Source organism: Phallusia mammillata, chromosome 1 (genome assembly GCF_965637545.1).
Source record: "Phallusia mammillata chromosome 1, kaPhaMamm4.hap1.1, whole genome shotgun sequence".
Taxonomy (NCBI): Eukaryota; Metazoa; Chordata; class Ascidiacea; order Phlebobranchia; family Ascidiidae; genus Phallusia; species Phallusia mammillata.
Genome location: NC_137252.1, coordinates 32,847,941 through 32,867,809, shown reverse-complemented (window position 1 = coordinate 32,867,809; position 19,869 = coordinate 32,847,941). Strand labels below are relative to the sequence as shown.

The 19,869-nt window shown below is 36.7% G+C and overlaps 1 protein-coding gene across 1 annotated transcript; it reads left to right on the top strand.

The window, feature by feature from the left end:
* The first annotated feature begins 1,332 nt into the window (after positions 1-1,332).
* On the top strand, positions 1,333-13,108 carry LOC145218208 (AN1-type zinc finger protein 5-like). Its single transcript, XM_080085605.1, has 7 exons — positions 1,333-1,474; positions 5,918-6,064; positions 7,733-7,775; positions 8,724-8,801; positions 9,266-9,356; positions 9,979-10,087; positions 11,899-13,108. Exons 2-7 carry the CDS (start codon positions 5,920-5,922, stop codon positions 12,045-12,047), a joined length of 615 nt encoding a protein of 204 aa, XP_079941731.1. The 5' UTR covers positions 1,333-1,474; positions 5,918-5,919; the 3' UTR covers positions 12,048-13,108.
* The last annotated feature ends 6,761 nt before the right edge of the window (positions 13,109-19,869 follow it).

The window sequence follows — 19,869 nt, the reverse complement described above, 5'->3', positions numbered from 1 at the left end:
CGTAGATACAAATTTTGATTCTGCCACTTTACTTGCCACAAACACCCTCTTATGTACAGCTGTTAGTAATATGGCTCACAATGTGTCAAATTTAAACAATATAATAATGAAGAGATAAGGTGTTTTTTAGCTTAGGTAGATAGTCGCACAGACTCAGATTCTGGTTAAAGTCTTGTTTTGTGGCCATGTCGTAACGAGGTGGCAATGGAGGGATTGGCATGTTGTATGACTTAGCTGCTGTTGCACACAAATTAGACCTTTATGTTGTTCTAATGATAATGTGCCATCATTTTACCGATAAACTGGTACTTTATAGTAGTAGCATTAGGCTGTTAATTTGGTTTGTTGTTAAAACAGTGCATTAAGCAATCCTGTTTAGATGTATTTATTATTATATCTGCTGTTCTAACATTACAGTGGGTGGATAGTTCTGTACACTATGCATGTATGTATGAAGTATTAAAAGCCCACACTTAAAGTCAAATGAAAAAACAAATCAATGAAATCATTTCGGAATAGTCTTTAGGAGATCATATCCACAGATCCAGGATTATTGCTTTCCTTGCTTAGTGATTTTTAGTTTGTAGAAGTTGTACCTGTTTTTATAACATGTCAATAAGATGTTGGTATGGCTGGAGTTAAAATGAAGAGGAACTTATTAGTCTTATCTACTTCCTTAAATTTAGGACATATTATCTTCTAGGAAGTAAAAATTAACTTTAGAAATAAGCTATGCATGTATTATTGTAATATATACCAAAGGGTTTCACATAATGAAACTATTTCAGAGTTAAAATGTCTAGTTTTTGTAGTTAAACCTGCTAAAGGTCATAATGTTCTTGTCTTATAGTCAAGGATTATTTTACTAAATAGGAGTGCGCTTTAAAGCCTTTCTGATGAGTTTTTTTAATCGAAACAATACATTTTGAATATTAAAAACCTCTGCGTTATTTCCCAACATACATTATAGAAATGGATAAACAGGTTTCAAATAGGGCCCTGCATTATTCAGGGTTAATTTCCTAATGCCTCTGCAGGTTTGATCAGGATACGGGTTTGTCGAATTATGTTAATATGTTGCTGCTGTGCCCCTGTCAAAATGCTTCCAGTCATTCAGCTGGGCAGAACTGCTGAAATGTTCATGCATTTACTGATGTCTCGTTGGTGATACTGACAAATTCTTTTCATATAATCTACTGTTTTAGTCAAAATACTGCCAGTTTTTTTATAGCCAATTTTTTCTGATTGGTCCATTACTCTTAATAATGTGGAATACAGCAAGCATAAATTTACAGGAAAAGGGTGTAAATTTGGTATGTCTTATGTTAACAGCTGAAATTTTGTTGTTGATTGCAGAACATAAAAAACACTAGTGTAATTGCTAAAAAATCTGCCTGAAATTGTGCTCTGTAGGTATTTAATCCTCATTGGCAAACCTGATTTAACTTAACTACTGCTACAGGATTTTGAAAAGGTGGGTACATTTTTATGCACACAAAATCTTTCTGAACTAATCCCAACATATTTCTTTTTTCTGTGACAAGTTGTAAAAAGTGTGTTTGTGACTTAAAATTATGGTAATTTAAAGGAACTTTTTGAATGTTTAATATAGTTGTGACTACCTCTGGTATATATATACTCAAAATTGACATGACTTGCAATTTGAATACCTCAAGTCATAAAGCAGTGGTTCTCAAACTCGGTTTTTGGGGCCGCATGCGGCTCCCAACTACTTATTTTGCGGCTCACACCAGACCTCAGAAAACCACCAAACATTGCTACTTGACCTCAGAAAACCACCAAACATTGGTTTTTTTTGTGGCTCTCTACACACTTAAAAAAATACCATTTGGCCCCGACAATAAAAAAGTTTGAGAACCACTGTTATAAATGATTAGATCTTTAGGGAAAAAATGTTGATCATTGACGTTTGTGAGCAATTGCAATCTTATTGAAAGGCAGTTTTCGCCGTTTGTAAAGGGCAAATATGCTATTCTGTTTCTTGTCACAGTGGATTTCAATATTTGAACTAAAACTATATGCAGAACTAAATTAACTGTATATATGCCTGTTTTTAAACATGTTTTGTCAATTAAAGATTATGTATCTGGTTGTGGTGTGTTTTTTAATCATAAATACTTTCATGTTCCCATATCATGATTGCAGAGTTTGGTATTTAAAGTTGGATTACATGCCATTTCTCCTTCGTGCATTGGGACATTTGAATAGCAGAGCTACAGTCTGAAAACAGCACTTAAGTATCACAGTTCTCAACCCTGTTTAAGTATTGTGTAATGATATATGCGAGATCAAAGAAAATCATGCAATAATGAGAAGTTAACTGAACACTTTCCCCTCAAAGGAACCCATGTTGTGAAACCTGTTTTAAAAAAATTAGGGACCCGTTTTTGAAAAAAAAAATTATTGTCATATCTAAATCAGTTTAGTTCCAAACTTTTGTCATTTATTATGGGTCCCCTTCCCTGAACGCATCTTGATTTCACTATGTTTTTTTTTTTTTTTTTTCTCCGGTGAAGTTTGTCCATGCACTTTTGGCATGAAATCTTTGGTGAATTTGGATGAAACTTTCACAGATGGTAGATATAGTTATGCAGATGTGCCATCTGCTTTGTTTGACTTGATAACCCCAGTATTTACCCCGCTAGACCCCAAAGTGTAAAACGTTTTTGTATGTTGCTGCGCACCACAAACGAAAGATTTCTGTGGTAGAATGGTATAATAAAGGCAACAGAACATATGCTACTTGTGTTTGTGCATTACTAGATGGGCGTTTTTGCACATGCCAGTTAGAGGGGTGTTAACAGCCTTATTATTTTTTTTTTTTATTGCGCATAAACATCACGACAAAAAGACGATTATAACGAGCAAACACATATAGCCATTAGCGCAGGTGGGCATTCCACTTCACTTTATATTTCCACATAGTATCATTTTTTCGAGAAACAAATTTTTCATTGCACTTACAACGTTTCATCTCATAAACAAACATTTCCACCTTTGGCCTCAGTTTTTGAATCTTGCTTTTGTAAATAACAAATCTAGCAATCAAAAGCAAGCAGTTAATCAAGTTCAAAAAACCTTTTTCAAAGCATTCAGTGTGGATTCCAAAGAGTTTTATACAATTGTTAAGGTCGATTCGATTACACATGGCACTGTCAATCCAGGCACTTACGCTTTCCCAGTATACCTGGACATGAATACAATCACAAAATAAATGGTACATGGTTTCTCTGCACACACCACAAAATGTGCACACATCAGCCTCCGCAATCCCAAATCCATAAAGCCTATCGTTTAGAACAATGGCTCTTAAGTTGAATTTAATTTGGAAGGAGCGCAGTCTAGTTTCCATTGTACATTCGTGCAAGTTTTTGTAGATATCTGGCCAGTTTAGGGGCGCCCCTTGTAGAATTAGTTCCCATTTTTGTTGCTGCTTGATCGGTTGCTGTTTATTACCCGAAGCAAAGAACTCGTACGCATTTTTGGCTGTGGATAATTTGTCTTTTATTTGTGTCCGTATTTTGTCCAGGACTGTTTCTCTGTCTGGTTTGTCAGGTGTGTATGCTTCCCAAGCTGTTGGAATTGCCGCAATAAGGCACTGGTAGTTTGCATGGTTTTGATTGTTGTTTATCAATTGGTAATTTTCGCAAACGCTTTTGAAGCTGCGATAGTCTAAATTGTTGTCTATAATTTGTTGGTACTTTAGTATACCAGCGTTTATAAAACTTTCGAAGGCGATGGGTTTTCGTTTGAATAATACTTTGTTGTTTAACCAGATACCGTAGTTATAAACTGTGTTCTGCTTCCAAAATTGGGTTACACATTCCTTCCATAGGTCAATCGATGACCAGAATGTCGAGAGGGGAGTTAGTTTAGTGACCTCTTTGTGCGAGAGTTTTAAATTGGTGGCTGCAATGCAGATCATGGCGTTTAGTGAAGTAATACTAGTTTCAATTGTTTTCCAATAAGAAACATAGTCAGCATCAAACAGTTTCCGTATCCAGGAGAAATGTTAACAGCCTTATGACGTCAGAAGCATTGACGAATGTTGCTTATAGCACCTCTAGTTGCCAGAATTTTAAACATTGTCTGAATTGGATAAAATTTTACATGACTGTTGATTGGGTCATTGTGATTTCATATTTCATACGTTTGGGTGTTGAACCCCATCAGTTACCCCACTAACCCCTAAAATGGGTCAGTTTTTTAAACGGTGTCAGAATTAGATGAAATTTGGACAGCTTGTAGAATTTGCCATTTATAGGTGTCAATTGTTGTGTTTAACCCTGCTAGAGGGGTATCTAGCCCCCTAAAATGGGTGAATTTTTTAAACATTGTCCGAATTGGATGAAATTTGGACAGCTTATAGAGTGTGCTATTTATAGTTGTTGTTTGTTATGTTCAACACTGTCCCCCCAACATTTACCCCACTAGCCCCCCAAAAAGGTTATTTTTTAAACAATGTCAGAAATAATGAAATTCAGATAGCTTGTAGAGTGTCCCATTTATAGGTGTAGAATGTTGTGTTTTACCCTGTAGCTCTATCATTTACTCCACTAGCCCCCTACCATCATGTGAAATTTGCCATTAATAGGAGCCGATTATTGTGTTTTAGCCTATTTTCTCACTATTTAACACTTTTTTCTCAGATCGACCATAAAATAGAAGAACCTTCAAAAATGTATTAATGGAATGAGTTTATAAATGGAATGAGTTTAAAAAAAGTTTGTACTCCTTATAACATATTTATGTAAAGTACCGGTCACTGTGTTTGACCTAACAATACCAAACTTTCTCATTGTTATCTCTTGAAATGCATTATTTACAACTTTGCATGTGTGGGGGACCCATGAGTTTCTGCTTGCAGAAACAACCAAGGTTATAAAAGACGATATGGGATCCAAGGGGGTGGATGATATGGGACCCAAGGGAATATAATAATGTTTTAAAATAGGTTATAGTGTATATGCAAGGGAAATATGTGCTGAGCCACCCTTCTAGTTAGTGCTGTTTTAATGTAGACTTATGAACATTACCATGACATGCGAAATTCTAGACCAGGGTGGGAAACCTTTGCCACTGTGGGGCCAAATACAATTGTAATAATTAAATCGCGGGCCGCACCTTTGTATCACACAAGGTGATTTCACTTTGCTGCTTACCAAAAATGTCTTACTACAAGTAAAATTCGCATTTGATTCTCGCAGCATATTGTTAGGTCGCAGAAAAATAGCACCAGACGCACTAATCTGCTCAAAAATATATGATAATTGGACTCGTTTTTCAGTACATTTAAAATCCAAGTGTCTCTGCGGGCCGCACAACCTTTAATCAAGGGCCGCATGTGGCCCGCGGGCTGCAGGTTGCCCACCCCTGTTCTAGACAAAGTTATCCTGTTTCATTTGTGTTTGTAAAGAAAATGTTCAGTATTTCTAAAAACATTTCGACACAATACATTTTTACTGTGCATTAGAACTTTTAATTTAAACGCAAAGCAAGTGTTTTGTATAATTTTACACCAGTTGAACAGAAACATTGTCAAATACATATGCAACCTGGTAGATGAAACGTTTGTTCAGATTTTCTATTAAGGGTTATGACAAAATACATTTGTTTGTAAAAAGAACTTGTAATTTTGACTAATGGCAAGTATTTTGTATAACTTTACACCAGCTGATCTCAAACATGACTAAATGTGCAATCTGATGGATGAAGCAATTATATATTCAGTACATATTTTCTAAAAATGCAAAAAAATGTTCTGTGCACCAGAACATGTAATTTTAACTAAAAGAAAGTGTTTTGTATAATTTACAACCCTTGGATAGAAACACGCCTAAGTATGTAGCCTGGTGGACGAAACATTGCATAGTAACTTCAAAAACCTTTTCTGCAGAAATGGAAGGTCCGAGTCAGTCGAGTCAAGCAACGCTCTGCAGAAATGGGTGTGGATTTTATGGAAGCCCCAAAACTGATGGGATGTGTTCGATCTGTTATAAAGATGTTGTGCAGAAGAAAAACAACTCAGGGCGAAAATCTCCAGGTTTGAGCACTTTTTGAAATTTTATAGACCTATCCGATGTTGTTAAACCAGTTTACAATAATCTGCATAGCTTAGATCCTGTATTCTGTATCTTTCAGTTGATAAGAGTGTTCAAAAACAAGTCTTAAAACGGAAATAGCTATCTACAGTATGTATATCAACTTTGTTACATCAACGCACAAGAAAAAGCCAGTGTTTTTTAGTAGATTGGATATTACCTTTCACTATTTTTTTTTTTTTACCTGACAATATTGTATGTATATATATATATTGTTGTGTTACGTTTTTTGTTATACCAGAAACTCAGTTTTTGACTATTTTATATTAGCTAGAATGGACAGTCAGTTTGGTTAAGTTTTAAATTGGTGTTATTAGTAATCTTATGACATCTTAAGTTTGGAATTAAGTGACTAATTAAGTGCTTGTCCCATTACATAAAGTTGTGTAATCTCGTTTTATCTCTTAACTCCATATAATTGCAACTTTGTCAGCTTTTTTTTAACTGTCCAAGGTAATAAGCAACAAATGTAGTTAATTGTCTGCATTAAAATAGCTCTGTGGGTGGTTTATTTGTACCAACAAGAGTCATTACATTCTGTGAATCATATCTTACTAACAAAAAGCTTTGTTATGTTTTAGGATATAAAACTTTTATGTTTTAGGAAATAAAAATCTTAAAAGAATATCTATTAACACAATATTTTGCTGCTACAAAAAGTCTAGTTCAAAATTATGTCACCCAAATTTATTTCTTTTTTTTAAAATTTGTGGACTCATTGTATGCTTAACAAAATCTGCTAATGTCAACTAAGATTTTACAAACACACCACAAACATCTGTAAGTGTGGGTTTTTACTACTTCGCTTTTACCGCAAGCTGGTGTGGTCAGTTCATTGCCCCAGGCAGAGCAGAAAGCAGCTTGTTTAATGAATTATTCACCTGGTAAACATTGTTATTTACAACCTTTCGACTGTGGGTAAACTATGACCCTGCATTCTGTACTGTAGCAACAAGCTAGTGTGTATAATGGCCCAAATAGTTTCCTAGATGATGGCCTGGAATGTGCCAAAATGTTGGACAATAAAACATGTCGCTTATCATATACATGGGCAGTTATATTCCGTACAAGAAACAGATTGCTGTGTGGTGTTACTGACAGGGTAAATATTTCAAAAGTCTAAATAATTGTACTGAGGGCTGAATAAAACTATTCACACTTATAAGAGTGACATTTTTTATGTAACTGGGTCATTCAAATTTCGACCAATAGGAAATGTCCACATCAACTTTGTGTGTATAACTGGTATTTTAGTTCCTGTTAGGTCAGTACATTGCTTGTGTCATCTTGTTGTGATTTGACTGCAGCAATATGCATAATGTACACAATATGCCTGTAAAACAGTCTTAAAAGGTTACATCTTTTTTGTTGACAACATATATATTTTATAACATGATGATATTAAAAAGAAATTAAAAAACATGCTTATCGCTATCCACTGATTTTCAAAAGTCTTCGGAAATGCTAGGTGTCTGACAGAAAGTGAAACAAGTAAATTTATCTGTTACTTCATCATATACTTTTGCTGTGATTTCAGTGCAATGCTTAGTCCATAATGGTAAATCATTTGGTTTATTCTTGTGTCTAACTTAATGTATTTTTATTTTCAGGCATCACTCACGTGAACAGCAAGCCGGTGGAGATGTCACCTAGGTAAGTAATTGCCCAATATTTGTTCAAATTTATGATTAGCCTAGATCATCTGTACATATTTTAATGAAGCCAAACATATTGTATATATCTGTTTTTGTAGCAATTAAATCCTAAATTTGTTTCGCAGAAGTCTATATCTGAAAGCCCTCCAAGGCAAACATGCCTTTCTCAATACTGGCCTTCGCAATTTTGTATGCAAACTGTAAAATTGACTTTAAAGTGATTTGTCAAATTGGCTGCATTCTCGAAAGTTCAGTACAAATTACTGAGCTAAAAAGGTTTAACGCTTTCATGTGAAGAAACAACATTTGCTTTTTCGGACCTTTTTGTACAAGAATTGCTTTCACTTTAAATCCAAACAATAAAACTATTCAAACCTTTAAATTTTTGTGTAAGTTTCTTGTAAAAAAAACTGTTTTTATTTGGTACATTGATAAAGTCACATATATAATCTATGTTTCAATGGCCAAAGCTGCCACTGCTTTAAGCTTAAAGGACTTAATCCTTCTGTCACTGGACACATACGCACTATCTAGGTCAATCCTGTAGACAGCTTGCAGTAATATTTATTGACTAACACACATCAACAGAACTGTTGAAATCCCACATAAAACCTACTGATTGTGTTCTAATGTAACTTAATGCTATTGCAGTTTGCTTTTAGCATTTGACAACACTTTTAATCCACACAAAATGCATAGTAACCTTTTAAAAATCAAAGTACGCCAGGCCCATTATATCTTTAAAACCTTAAAAAACTATTCACATTTTTACAATTTGGCCCAAATCTCGATTTTTCTGGAATTTGTTTACTGTGACATGCTGTTTTAATACGATTAGCGTCTTAATTCAGGGTCATGTATCGTGTATTTATAGCTTTTTAGCATCTGCTGCTCTTTTACATTGTTATGGTGATAAATTATAAATGTGTTTTTGTATTATTTTCAGCTCGGTTACCAGTCGGAGTGAAGTAGCAAGTGCAATGGCATCCCTAGCCACTAGTGACGTCCCAGTCACCACTATTAGGTAAACTTTAAAACAAACTACAGTGCATACTTGAAATATTACATGGACCCCAAAATAAGGACAACCGAAAATTAAATTTTTACACGAAACAAACATTTAGAAAAAATCTTTGCAATTATTTAAGCCGTGACATATCACATGCCACATTTTTTGATATTTTCTTTTTGACAAAATCACGGCACAAAAACATGTTTTAGTATGTTATGCAATACCGGATGCCAGAGAAAAAAGATAAAAGTTTCGTAATTGTTGAAAGGACCCAAGTTAAAAAAACAAGGACATTTATCAGAAATAAGGGCCACCCTTTTTTAAGCCATGGAAGCAAAGAAAATTTATTAACAAACTCCATTATTCTGCATTTCAATAGTTTCAAATATATGTGGCCAAGTTTTATGTAGCAAATATAGGCAATGTCTACAATTCTTATTATCGGACCTATCAAACTGTATTTTTTTTAATTTCAGCCCTATTAAGGAAAGCAGTGCCTCGAGTTTGCCGATAGCCATTCCATCAGCTACGAATCCCAATACATCCCTCACCTCTCCATCACCTAAGGTTTGTTACTTAGTTTTAAGACTAGAATATTGTTGCTGTGTTAGTAGCCCTTCTTCAGTTGCCAGTCATGTGTTTATAAGCCTGCATATGTCTGTGTAATGTTTAAACCGGCAATTGTAAGTTGCTTTTCTGTAAAATTGTTGGCTGTTTTATTGCTTTTTGGCTCTCATGAGAAATAGTGTTTCACATAAAGAATGACCTAAAAATGTATGTAGACGTAGAATTTCAAACAATGATTTCTATTTTTCTCATTGCTGGTAAATATAGAGTAAGCTAGCTTTTCTCAATTTTTTTTTCCGTACTCAAAATTTTAGGGTTGCATCTTTGAAAGTAATATAGAATAATCTGTTCAAACATGTCTCATCTAAAGTTAATCTTTGGTTGCACCTGACTGCCTCAAATGGCACATAATTCAATACCCACTGGATTAAGCATTGTAGCCTGAAGATGATGTAAAAAAATCAACTTTAACCAACAACACTTTACAAAATATCATGTTTTTTTAAACTTAACATGTGAATTTTAGAGATATTGTTTTTCCAAATAAAAAAACCAGCAAAAACACAAGTACTGGCTTTTCCAGCAATAACTACCTGTTTACCATGTTCTTCTCTTCTTTCAGAACTCCAGTTTTGATGAAGCAGGCACATCCCTCGACGATAGTCAAGCCTCCCCATCGAAACCGAAGAAGAATCGATGTGCTTCTTGTAGAAAGAGGCTCGGCCTTACCGGTGGGTCATATATGTTAAGCTTTTTAGTACACTAAACCTTGGTTAATCCAGACCTGTTTGGACGAAAAAATGTGTCGCGATTATTCAAAGATCCATATTAAGTGATGTCAATTTGTTCAAGCTTTCCTACATTACAAATCCTTTTTATTTCATGTTTTTCCCCCAAATTAAGCGAATATCTGGTTAACCAAATCTGGTTTAACTGTGTATTTTGCATACTAGTACAGTATTAAGCAAAGGCAAAGCTTGACAGTTGAGTCGTACACGTAGATCTTCATTCTTTTTAATGTGCCTGGTGGGCTGTTGATTTTTGTCACTGAACAAACAGACATTATCTTAGGTACACAATTCATGGTTCTAAATATTCTCAGCAAAAAGATACAAGCAATTTTTTTTTACCTGATGATGACGGAAACCATTGAAACGCTGGAGTGTTTCACACTAAAAAATTGGCTTGTATCTTCTTGCTGAAAACATTACCATGTTAATAATTCTTAGGTAAAACTTTGGTTGGCTTTATGTGTTGTACTTGCTCAGTTTAAAATAGCTTCTTACACCAAGACTGTTGATACCAAATCTTTTGTCCTGTTAAACATTTTGGTTTAGCTCAGTGGTTCTCAAACTTTTTTATTGTCAGGGCCAAATGGTATTTTTTAAGTGTGTAGGGAGCCGCCAAAAAAAAAAAAAAAACTTAAGAAAATCACTAAAGAATATGACTTTGAAAGCTAAAATAGCAGTGTTTGGTGGTTTTCTGAGGTCTGGTGCGAGCCGCAAAATAAGTAGTTGGGAGCCGCATGCGGCCCCAAAAACCGAGTTTGAGAACCACTGGTTTAGCTGGTTAAATTTCAAAGCAATGATTCTATACCTTGACAAATTTACTAGACTCCAGTGCTGTTTTCTAAGCTTACACTAAATTTCCTTATAAAAGCAATGGCCTTTCAATTTGCGAACAAATACCATACTTATTATTTCCAACCTAGTCTATCTTTTTCAAATTTAGACTTCTTTTAAATCCCAGTGGCTTGATCTAACTCAAGCTTTATACATTTGCTTCAAAGTGAACCTAAAAACCATGTCACAAATTTGTACAAATTTAGAATGAGCAACAAAAACTAATTAGCATAAGTTTGCATGTAGTTCCCAAACTCTTTCTGGTCATGTACCCATATTAGGGCCTTAGGCTATCATCCTGTGCCACCTTACAGAAGGCAATTCTTGCAAAAGACTAGCATAGTAATGGCTTTTAGTACATTTAATGCAGTTATCTTTAACAATATTCCTTGTTGGCAGTTGGCACCCCTATCGCATCCCCTAGGACAGTGGTTCTCAAACTTATATTGATCGCTTAACACCTAACAACTTTTTCTATCGCTGCGTACCATGTTCTAAACCCTGAATGTATAGACCAAAAAATAGGCCCATTTTCTCAACCTGGCTAGCATATTTAGCAATTTCAACTTTAGAATGTCCAAGACACGAGTTTCGCCCAAACCAGGCCTGAACAGTTGGGTCAGTTGAGTTGCAATTTTAGATCGGACTTAAATTAGGTATAGCAGAAAGCCTAAAAAGTTCCGGCGTACCACAGTTTGAGAACCACTGCCCTGGGAACTGTATTTGCTCCTCAAGTACATTTGCACCCCTGGTTAAGAACCCCTGCTCTAGTAGTACAGAAACCTAGAGTAATCCGGACTTGTTTGGATCAAAAATTGATTATGCAAAACCTGTATAGGCTGAATTGCAGTTTAGAAACTGATTTGTTTGTGGTATTATATTGTTTGTTTTGCATGAATATCATCTCGATATTTTTCCAGGATTCAACTGTCGTTGTGGGAAAATCTTCTGTGGCCTTCACCGATATTCCGACCAACATCAATGTGAATTCGATTACAGGGCTGATGGACAAGCGAAAATCCGAAAAGAAAACCCTGTGATAGTGGGAGAAAAAATTAACAAAATCTAAAAAAACTCTCGATTTCTTAATGTATCACCGTCTCTTATATCTCACTTTTTCCCTTTTAACTCTCTTTGCTTCATAATTTCCCGGGAATTCCCGTCGTACAGTCCAATACACCGCGGGATCTGCTGGTTTTGTGTGATTTTTTCCGCTCGCTGGCTGAGGACTCTTGTTTTGACAAAAAAATCGCTCACTAGCCCGCAAACAGTACTTGTGTTATTTATTTTAGTGTCTTAACGGGCGGGAAAGGCACAATTTTTTCCCGCTTCACTGCGCACCGCCCGGGTAAAGAATGTGGCATGATTTTAACTGTTAGATCTTAATTTTTTGTTGTTCTTTTTTGCCTGGTGTATACCGATTGCATGTTTCCGTATTGTAGAAGTTTTTACCAAATCGGCTCGACCAATCGCAAGGCTGCCACCGGTCATGTGACTTTTTGGTCTAGCATTTTCACAAACAAACCTAGTAGCAGTTATTTCAACCGAAATGTTGAAATGACAAACTTACAAAGCTACAATTGTCTTACATAATATCACGTGACAAATTTGGCAACGCGATTGGTCAGGAAAGCAGCTGCAAATTCGGAACGTGCGTCTGATTGGGTAAAAGGGCGTTTCTTTTTTATGTTCTACTTGTATCAATAGCGGCTGCGATCTTTTTTTCAAAGCTGGACATTTCTTCTTGCATGGTCGGCGGCGTCGGTTAGGAAAATGATTTTAGTTTGTTCGTCCTCGCGTGTATGTTTTGTGTTCGCCCCCCTAGTGGCACCTTTAATTTGTTTGTTTCTGTATGTACAGTCAGCATGGACACTTTGAAATGTTCCTCAAACGAACAGCGAAATTAACGCGCACCAAGGAATAACGCGATTTATCATTTTTTCCGTACACAGTTTTGTTTTACCCACCTCACAAATTGACTGATTGAGTTTTTTTTCCCAATAACTAACATATGATCTCTATGTCTTCTTTCCGCCTCTGCGCGATGTAACATTACGTAAATTGTGACATCATATTTGCATGTACAGCAAGCGTGTTTATGAAGATGCTGAATACAATACGTGTAGAACATGTGCCTGTGTCGGTTTTCTATTTCAGACAGAAACAAAAAGCGATGGCATGTTATCAGATCGCAAATATACGCAAGTGAAGCGATCAGCACAAAGAGGTCATTTAGTATCCGGTTCAAACCATTGGAAGTTCGGTAGGAGGCAGAAACCAGTTTGAAACCGGAATATTCCGGCGAAAACCCACTGAAAACCGGATTTTTCTTCAATTTTTCGAGCTCCAAAAACCGAAAAAACGGAAAGGCTATAGCCTTAGGGATTTTTCAAAAATCGAGTCAAAATTTTATGTTTCAGATTCCGGTTTAAACCGGTTTGGAGGTTCGGTAGGAGGCAGAAACTGATCAAAACCAGTTTGAAACCGGAATATTCCGGCGAAAACCCACTGAAAACCGGATTTTTCTTCAATTTTTCGAGCTCCAAAAACCGAAAAAACGGAAAGGCTATAGCCTTAGGGATTTTTCAAAAATCGAGTCAAAATTTTATGTTCCAGATTCCGGTTTAAACCGGTTTGGAGGTTCGGTAGGAGGCAGAAACCGGTCAAAATCAGTTTGAAACCGGAATATTCCGGCGAAAACCCACTGAAAACCGGATTTTTCTTCAATTTTTCGAGCTCCAAAAACCGAAAAAACGGAAAGGCTATGGCCTTGGGGATTTTTCAAAAATCGAGTCAAAATTTTATGTTTCAGATTCCGGTTTAAACCGGTTTGGAGGTTCGGTAGGAGGCAGAAACCGGTCAAAACCAGTTTGAAACCGGAACATTCCGGCGAAAACCCACTAAAAACCGGATTTTTCTTCAATTTTTCGAGCTCCAAAAACCGAAAAAACAGAAAGGCAATAGCCTTAGGGATTTTTCAAAAATCGAGTCAAAATTTTAAGTTTCAGATTCCGGTTTAAACCGGTTTGGAGGTTCGGTAGGAGGCAGAAACCGGTCAAAACCAGTTTGAAACCGGAACATTCCGGCGAAAACCCACTGAAAACCGGATTTTTCTTCAATTTTTCGAGCTCCAAAAACCGAAAAAACGGAAAGGCTATAGCCTTAGGGATTTTTCAAAAATCGAGTCAAAATTTTAAGTTTCAAATTCCGGTTTAAACCGGTTTGGAGGTTCGGTAGGAGGCAGAAACTGATCAAAACCAGTTTGAAACCGGAATATTCCGGCGAAAACCCACTGAAAACCGGATTTTTCTTCAATTTTTCGAGCTCCAAAAACCGAAAAAACGGAAAGGCTATAGCCTTAGGGATTTTTCAAAAATCGAGTCAAAATTTTATGTTTCAGATTCCGGTTTAAACCGGTTTGGAGGTTCTGTAGGAAGCAGAAACCGATCAAAACCAGTTTGAAACCGGAATATTCCGGCAAAAACCCACTGAAAACCGGATTTTTCTTCAATTTTTCGAGCTCCAAAAACCGAAAAAACGGAAAGGCTATGGCCTTAGGGATTTTTCAAAAATCGAGTCAAAATTTTATGTTTCAGATTCCGGTTTAAACCGGTTTGGAGGTTCGGTAGGAGGCAGAAACTGATCAAAACCAGTTTGAAACCGGAATATTCCGGCGAAAACCCACTGAAAACCGGATTTTTCTTCAATTTTTCGAGCTCCAAAAACCGAAAAAACGGAAAGGCTATAGCCTTAGGGATTTTTCAAAAATCGAGTCAAAATTTTATGTTCCAGATTCCGGTTTAAACCGGTTTGGAGGTTCGGTAGGAGGCAGAAACCGGTCAAAACCAGTTTGAAACCGGAATATTCCGGCGAAAACCCACTGAAAACCGGATTTTTCTTCAATTTTTCGAGCTCCAAAAACCGAAAAAACGGAAAGGCTATAGCCTTGGGGATTTTTCAAAAATCGAGTCAAAATTTTATGTTTCAGATTCCGGTTTAAACCGGTTTGGAGGTTCGGTAGGAGGCAGAAACCGGTCAAAACCAGTTTGAAACCGGAACATTCCGGCGAAAACCCACTAAAAACCGGATTTTTCTTCAATTTTTCGAGCTCCAAAAACCGAAAAAACGGAAAGGCTATAGCCTTAGGGATTTTTCAAAAATCGAGTCAAAATTTTAAGTTTCAGATTCCGGTTTAAACCGGTTTGGAGGTTCGGTAGGAGGCAGAAACTGATCAAAACCAGTTTGAAACCGGAATATTCCGGCGAAAACCCACTGAAAACCGGATTTTTATTCAATTTTTCGAGCTCCAAAAACCGAAAAAACGGAAAGGCTATAGCCTTAGGGATTTTTCAAAAATCGAGTCAAAATTTTAAGTTTCAGATTCCGGTTTAAACCGGTTTGGAGGTTCGGTAGGAGGCAGAAACTGATCAAAACCAGTTTGAAACCGGAATATTCCGGCGAAAACCCACTGAAAACCGGATTTTTCTTCAATTTTTCGAGCTCCAAAAACCGAAAAAACGGAAAGGCTATGGCCTTAGGGATTTTTCAAAAATCGAGTCAAAATTTTATGTTTCAGATTCCGGTTTAAACCGGTTTAGAGGTTCGGTAGGAGGCAGAAACTGATCAAAACCAGTTTGAAACCGGAATATTCCGGCGAAAACCCACTGAAAACCGGATTTTTCTTCAATTTTTCGAGCTCCAAAAACCGAAAAAACGGAAAGGCCATAGCCTTAGGGATTTTTCAAAAATCGAGTCAAAATTTTATGTTTCAGATTCCGGTTTAAACCGGTTTGGAGGTTCTGTAGGAAGCAGAAACCGATCAAAACCAGTTTGAAACCGGAATATTCCGGCAAAAACCAACTGAAAACCGGATTTTTTTTCAGTTTTTCGAGCTCCAAAAGCCGAAAAAACGGAAAGGCTATAGCCTTGGGGATTTTTCAAAAATCGAGTCAAAATTTTATGTTTCAGATTCCGGTTTAAACCGGTTTGGAGGTTCGGTAGGAGGCAGAAACCGGTCAAAACCAGTTTGAAACCGGAATATTCCGGCGAAAACCCACTGAAAACCGGATTTTTCTTCAATTTTTCGAGCTCCAAAAACCGAAAAAACGGAAAGGCTATAGCCTTGGGGATTTTTCAAAAATCGAGTCAAAATTTTATGTTTCAGATTCCGGTTTAAACCGGTTTGGAGGTTCGGTAGGAGGCAGAAACCGGTCAAAACCAGTTTGAAACCGGAATATTCCGGCGAAAACCCACTAAAAACCGGATTTTTCTTCAATTTTTCGAGCTCCAAAAACCGAAAAAACGGAAAGGCTATAGCCTTAGGGATTTTTCAAAAATCGAGTAAAAATTTTAAGTTTCAGATTCCGGTTTAAACCGGTTTGGAGGTTCGGTAGGAGGCAGAAACCGGTCAAAACCAGTTTGAAACCGGAATATTCCGGCGAAAACCCACTGAAAACCGGATTTTTCTTCAATTTTTCGAGCTCCAAAAACCGAAAAGGCCTTAGGGATTTTTCAAAAATCGAGTCAAAATTTTATGTTTCAGATTCCGGTTTAAACCGGTTTGGAGGTTCGGTAGGAGGCAGAAACCGGTCAAAACCAGTTTGAAACCGGAATATTCAGGCGAAACCTTGGTTTGGAAACTAATTGGGCTGTGATGGCAAAGCTATTATATTTTTGACAAAACTGGAAATTTTTGACTACAAATTCTGCTTTCGATTCCAACGCCCAACGTTACAGATGCAACGTCACAAATGGTTAAAATAAATATTTTGAAACGCTGAGGAATTGTAAAGAAACCCTGTTTTAAAATGATTTTTTTGTTGCATCAGTTTTTCTGCACTGCAAAACACATGCATGAGATATATGTATGAAAATCATTTAGGAATTCATTGCTTTTTACGCACATTAAATCTTTATCACTTATGCTGCACACAAATGTTCGATTTGCTTTTATGATCGATTGGAAAATAGTTGTTTCTTGGTATCTTGATGCCTTCGCATGTTTGGAAATGCAATTCTAGCTTTTCTTGAACCATTCAGATTGTAAAACCCAACGGACTTAATCCATCAACCTTCAACCACGTTCATCGACACAACTTTCATACGACCTGGCGAAAACATGACAACTTTTTGGTCGGTACACTATGTCGCGCAATTCAAGTAGTAGATGTTATTATTTTATAATTAGTTCACATCGAAATCATGTCCTGGTGCACCAGTGTGCTACTTAAACCCAAACTCACGTCCGCCCCACATTTAGCTAATGTTCGATAGGTGGCGCAGGAGCTGAATTATTTATTTAACGGCCAAAGAGGAGTAGGGTTGGGAAGTAAATTTAAAAAATAAATAAATTAGGAACTAAGTTTAAAGTAAGTCTTTTTTATTATAATACTTTCTGCCAACGCACTATCAGCAGATATAATTTTTAGAGATATTCCGTTTCAAATGAGGGTTTGCGCTCTTTGCGCCACCTATCGAAATGAAATGTGCGGCTCCCCGTGCACCAGAGCAAATCGAACCGGATTGTGCTTAAGTTTAGATAAATATGGGATCAGGCCTGACTTTACACTCGGCTACATTTGTATAAAAAAGGTTAAGGGCTTACATCTTTGTCGTGTATTTACCTACACAGTTGAATTAAAATCGCTTCTTATAGTGCAATGCCAATACTATGATAAACATGTCTGAAGCATTAGATAACGTAATGGATTGTGGAACTGTCAAAATACAATACAAATAAACTAGTGCAATCTTGTTACCTCAGATTATTCTCCACGCCTGCTGTGAAGAACTTTATATTGTCGTGCGACCTGCAAAGCATTTTGAAATGTCATTACCCTGTGTTGGTTGTTTGAAACAGGGAGTCGAACCGGAACTGAACCCGAACCCGCGAACCGGTTTGAGTGGTTAATTTCATTAAACCCGAACCGAACCCGAACCGCTAATGACGATTTTCAAAAAACCCGAACCGGAGTTGAACCCTATTTTTTGTTTGGCGTTGGACCCGAACCGGAACTGAACCAGAAAACAATTCAGTCAGTTTTATATTTTGTAATTTTTTTTCAAAACAGCGCACTGAAAAACACGTGAGATAACACTTATAGGGCGTGTCAAAAATAACAGTGCACGGTCAAAATTATTTTGGAGTTTGATAAGGCCAAGTAGATGATGGGTAGAATTAAATCGAAACGAATGAAAATTTGAACCGGTTCAAAAACCGCAAACCGGTTTGGACCGGATAATTTGCCCAAACCGGAACAAAACCCGAACCCGAAAATGAACATTTTTGAAAACCTGAACCGAACCCGAACCCTTAAAAACAAAACGAAGTGAACCCGAACCGAACCTGAACCCATATGACAAGCGGTTCGACTCCCTGGTTTGAAAGGCTTATCAGCGAATATGCTGTATACTGGTAAACGTCGCTTTAGCGCCCCCAACCAACTGCAAATTTGCTTTAAGGGAAAAGTAGGTAAATGAACTCACAACAGAGCACAATCGGTTTTATGGCCAAAGTTTGTATCAAACAGCTAAATGTAGCTTTTGTCCACATACAACTATTGGTTAAGCAAAGTTCTTTTGTCATATAGCGGTTTTTTTACACCTTTGTTTCGCTTCTATTCCAAAATGTCTAAAAAATCAACACACCCCTTTTCCTAGAATCACTGACAAAAGTAATTCAAATCGTTGATTATTTACTAATTAACAAAAAAATATTTTTTTTCGCAATCAGTGGCATCGTTGCAAAAATATTATTCGAAAAATATTCTAAACCAGAGATCGGCAACCAAGGTTGGCACGCGAGGTAATTTTGAATGGCACATCAAACGATGCGCGTGTAAATACTGAAGTACTAATTCAATTTATAACATTGCTTGTTTGAAAGACCAGCTAATATGCACAACACACTGCTTTTTGCCTACTTTTCATATCAGCTGGCATAAACCACTATTATCCACATGAATGTTGGCACGCAAGTCGTTACCACATGGAAATAACAAGTAAATAGGCACGCGTTGCTTAAAAGGTTGGCGACCCCTGTTCAAACCATATTACAACTTTACTTTAGCAACCTTTGCTAATACACTTTATTTTGCTTTGTTTTGGCGGATTAGAAACCCCTAGCGAGCACGTACCTTGTGATACGAATCCCTGCTCCAGTCAAACTGTATCAACCTAATGAGTTTGAATAATTGAGTGCTGAAGACACAAAAATGTAATCAAAATTTACATGATGACAAATGACACTTTTTAATATCTTTGAAATGAGCGATTGCCAATTATGGGTGAGCAATTGCGCAAAGCCAAACATTTACATATCACTGGAACTTTGTTGCGTAAATGTGGTTAGTGCGATAATTGTTTAGATTCAGTTTTATGATTTATTGCGGGTTTCGCTTTTCAAGCAAAGTTTTAAATTAAGCTTTAAAACGTTTCCAATATTCCAAGAAAATTTTCCAAGAAAAACAATAAATTAAATACGGGAGGGCTAGATACCATACAGGTAAATATATCTTATTAACAAACTCAAATATTTATCTCATTTCTGATGTTTTGTGTTTGTTAAATTTGCCAAAACACGTACACGCTCTGCAAAAAATAAAAATTGCGACAAGGGAAATGAACAAATCGGATATTGCGACGCGCGCGTTTCATTTGTTACGTCATTTCATCTTTGTTCTAATATGACAAGTCGTAACAAACAAGCTGCGCGATGCTTTTGCGTTGGTATTGTTCGAAGTGACGCGCAAAGCCAGTCAACACAAGACGCGTTTTGCATCAAACCCAGAATGCTTTATATACAGCGCCGCGTGAACCAACCAGCAAACGTTGCAAACTTGCGAAACAAACAGTAACGAAGACGTCTCTGAAACGAGTGGAGCATTTTAAAG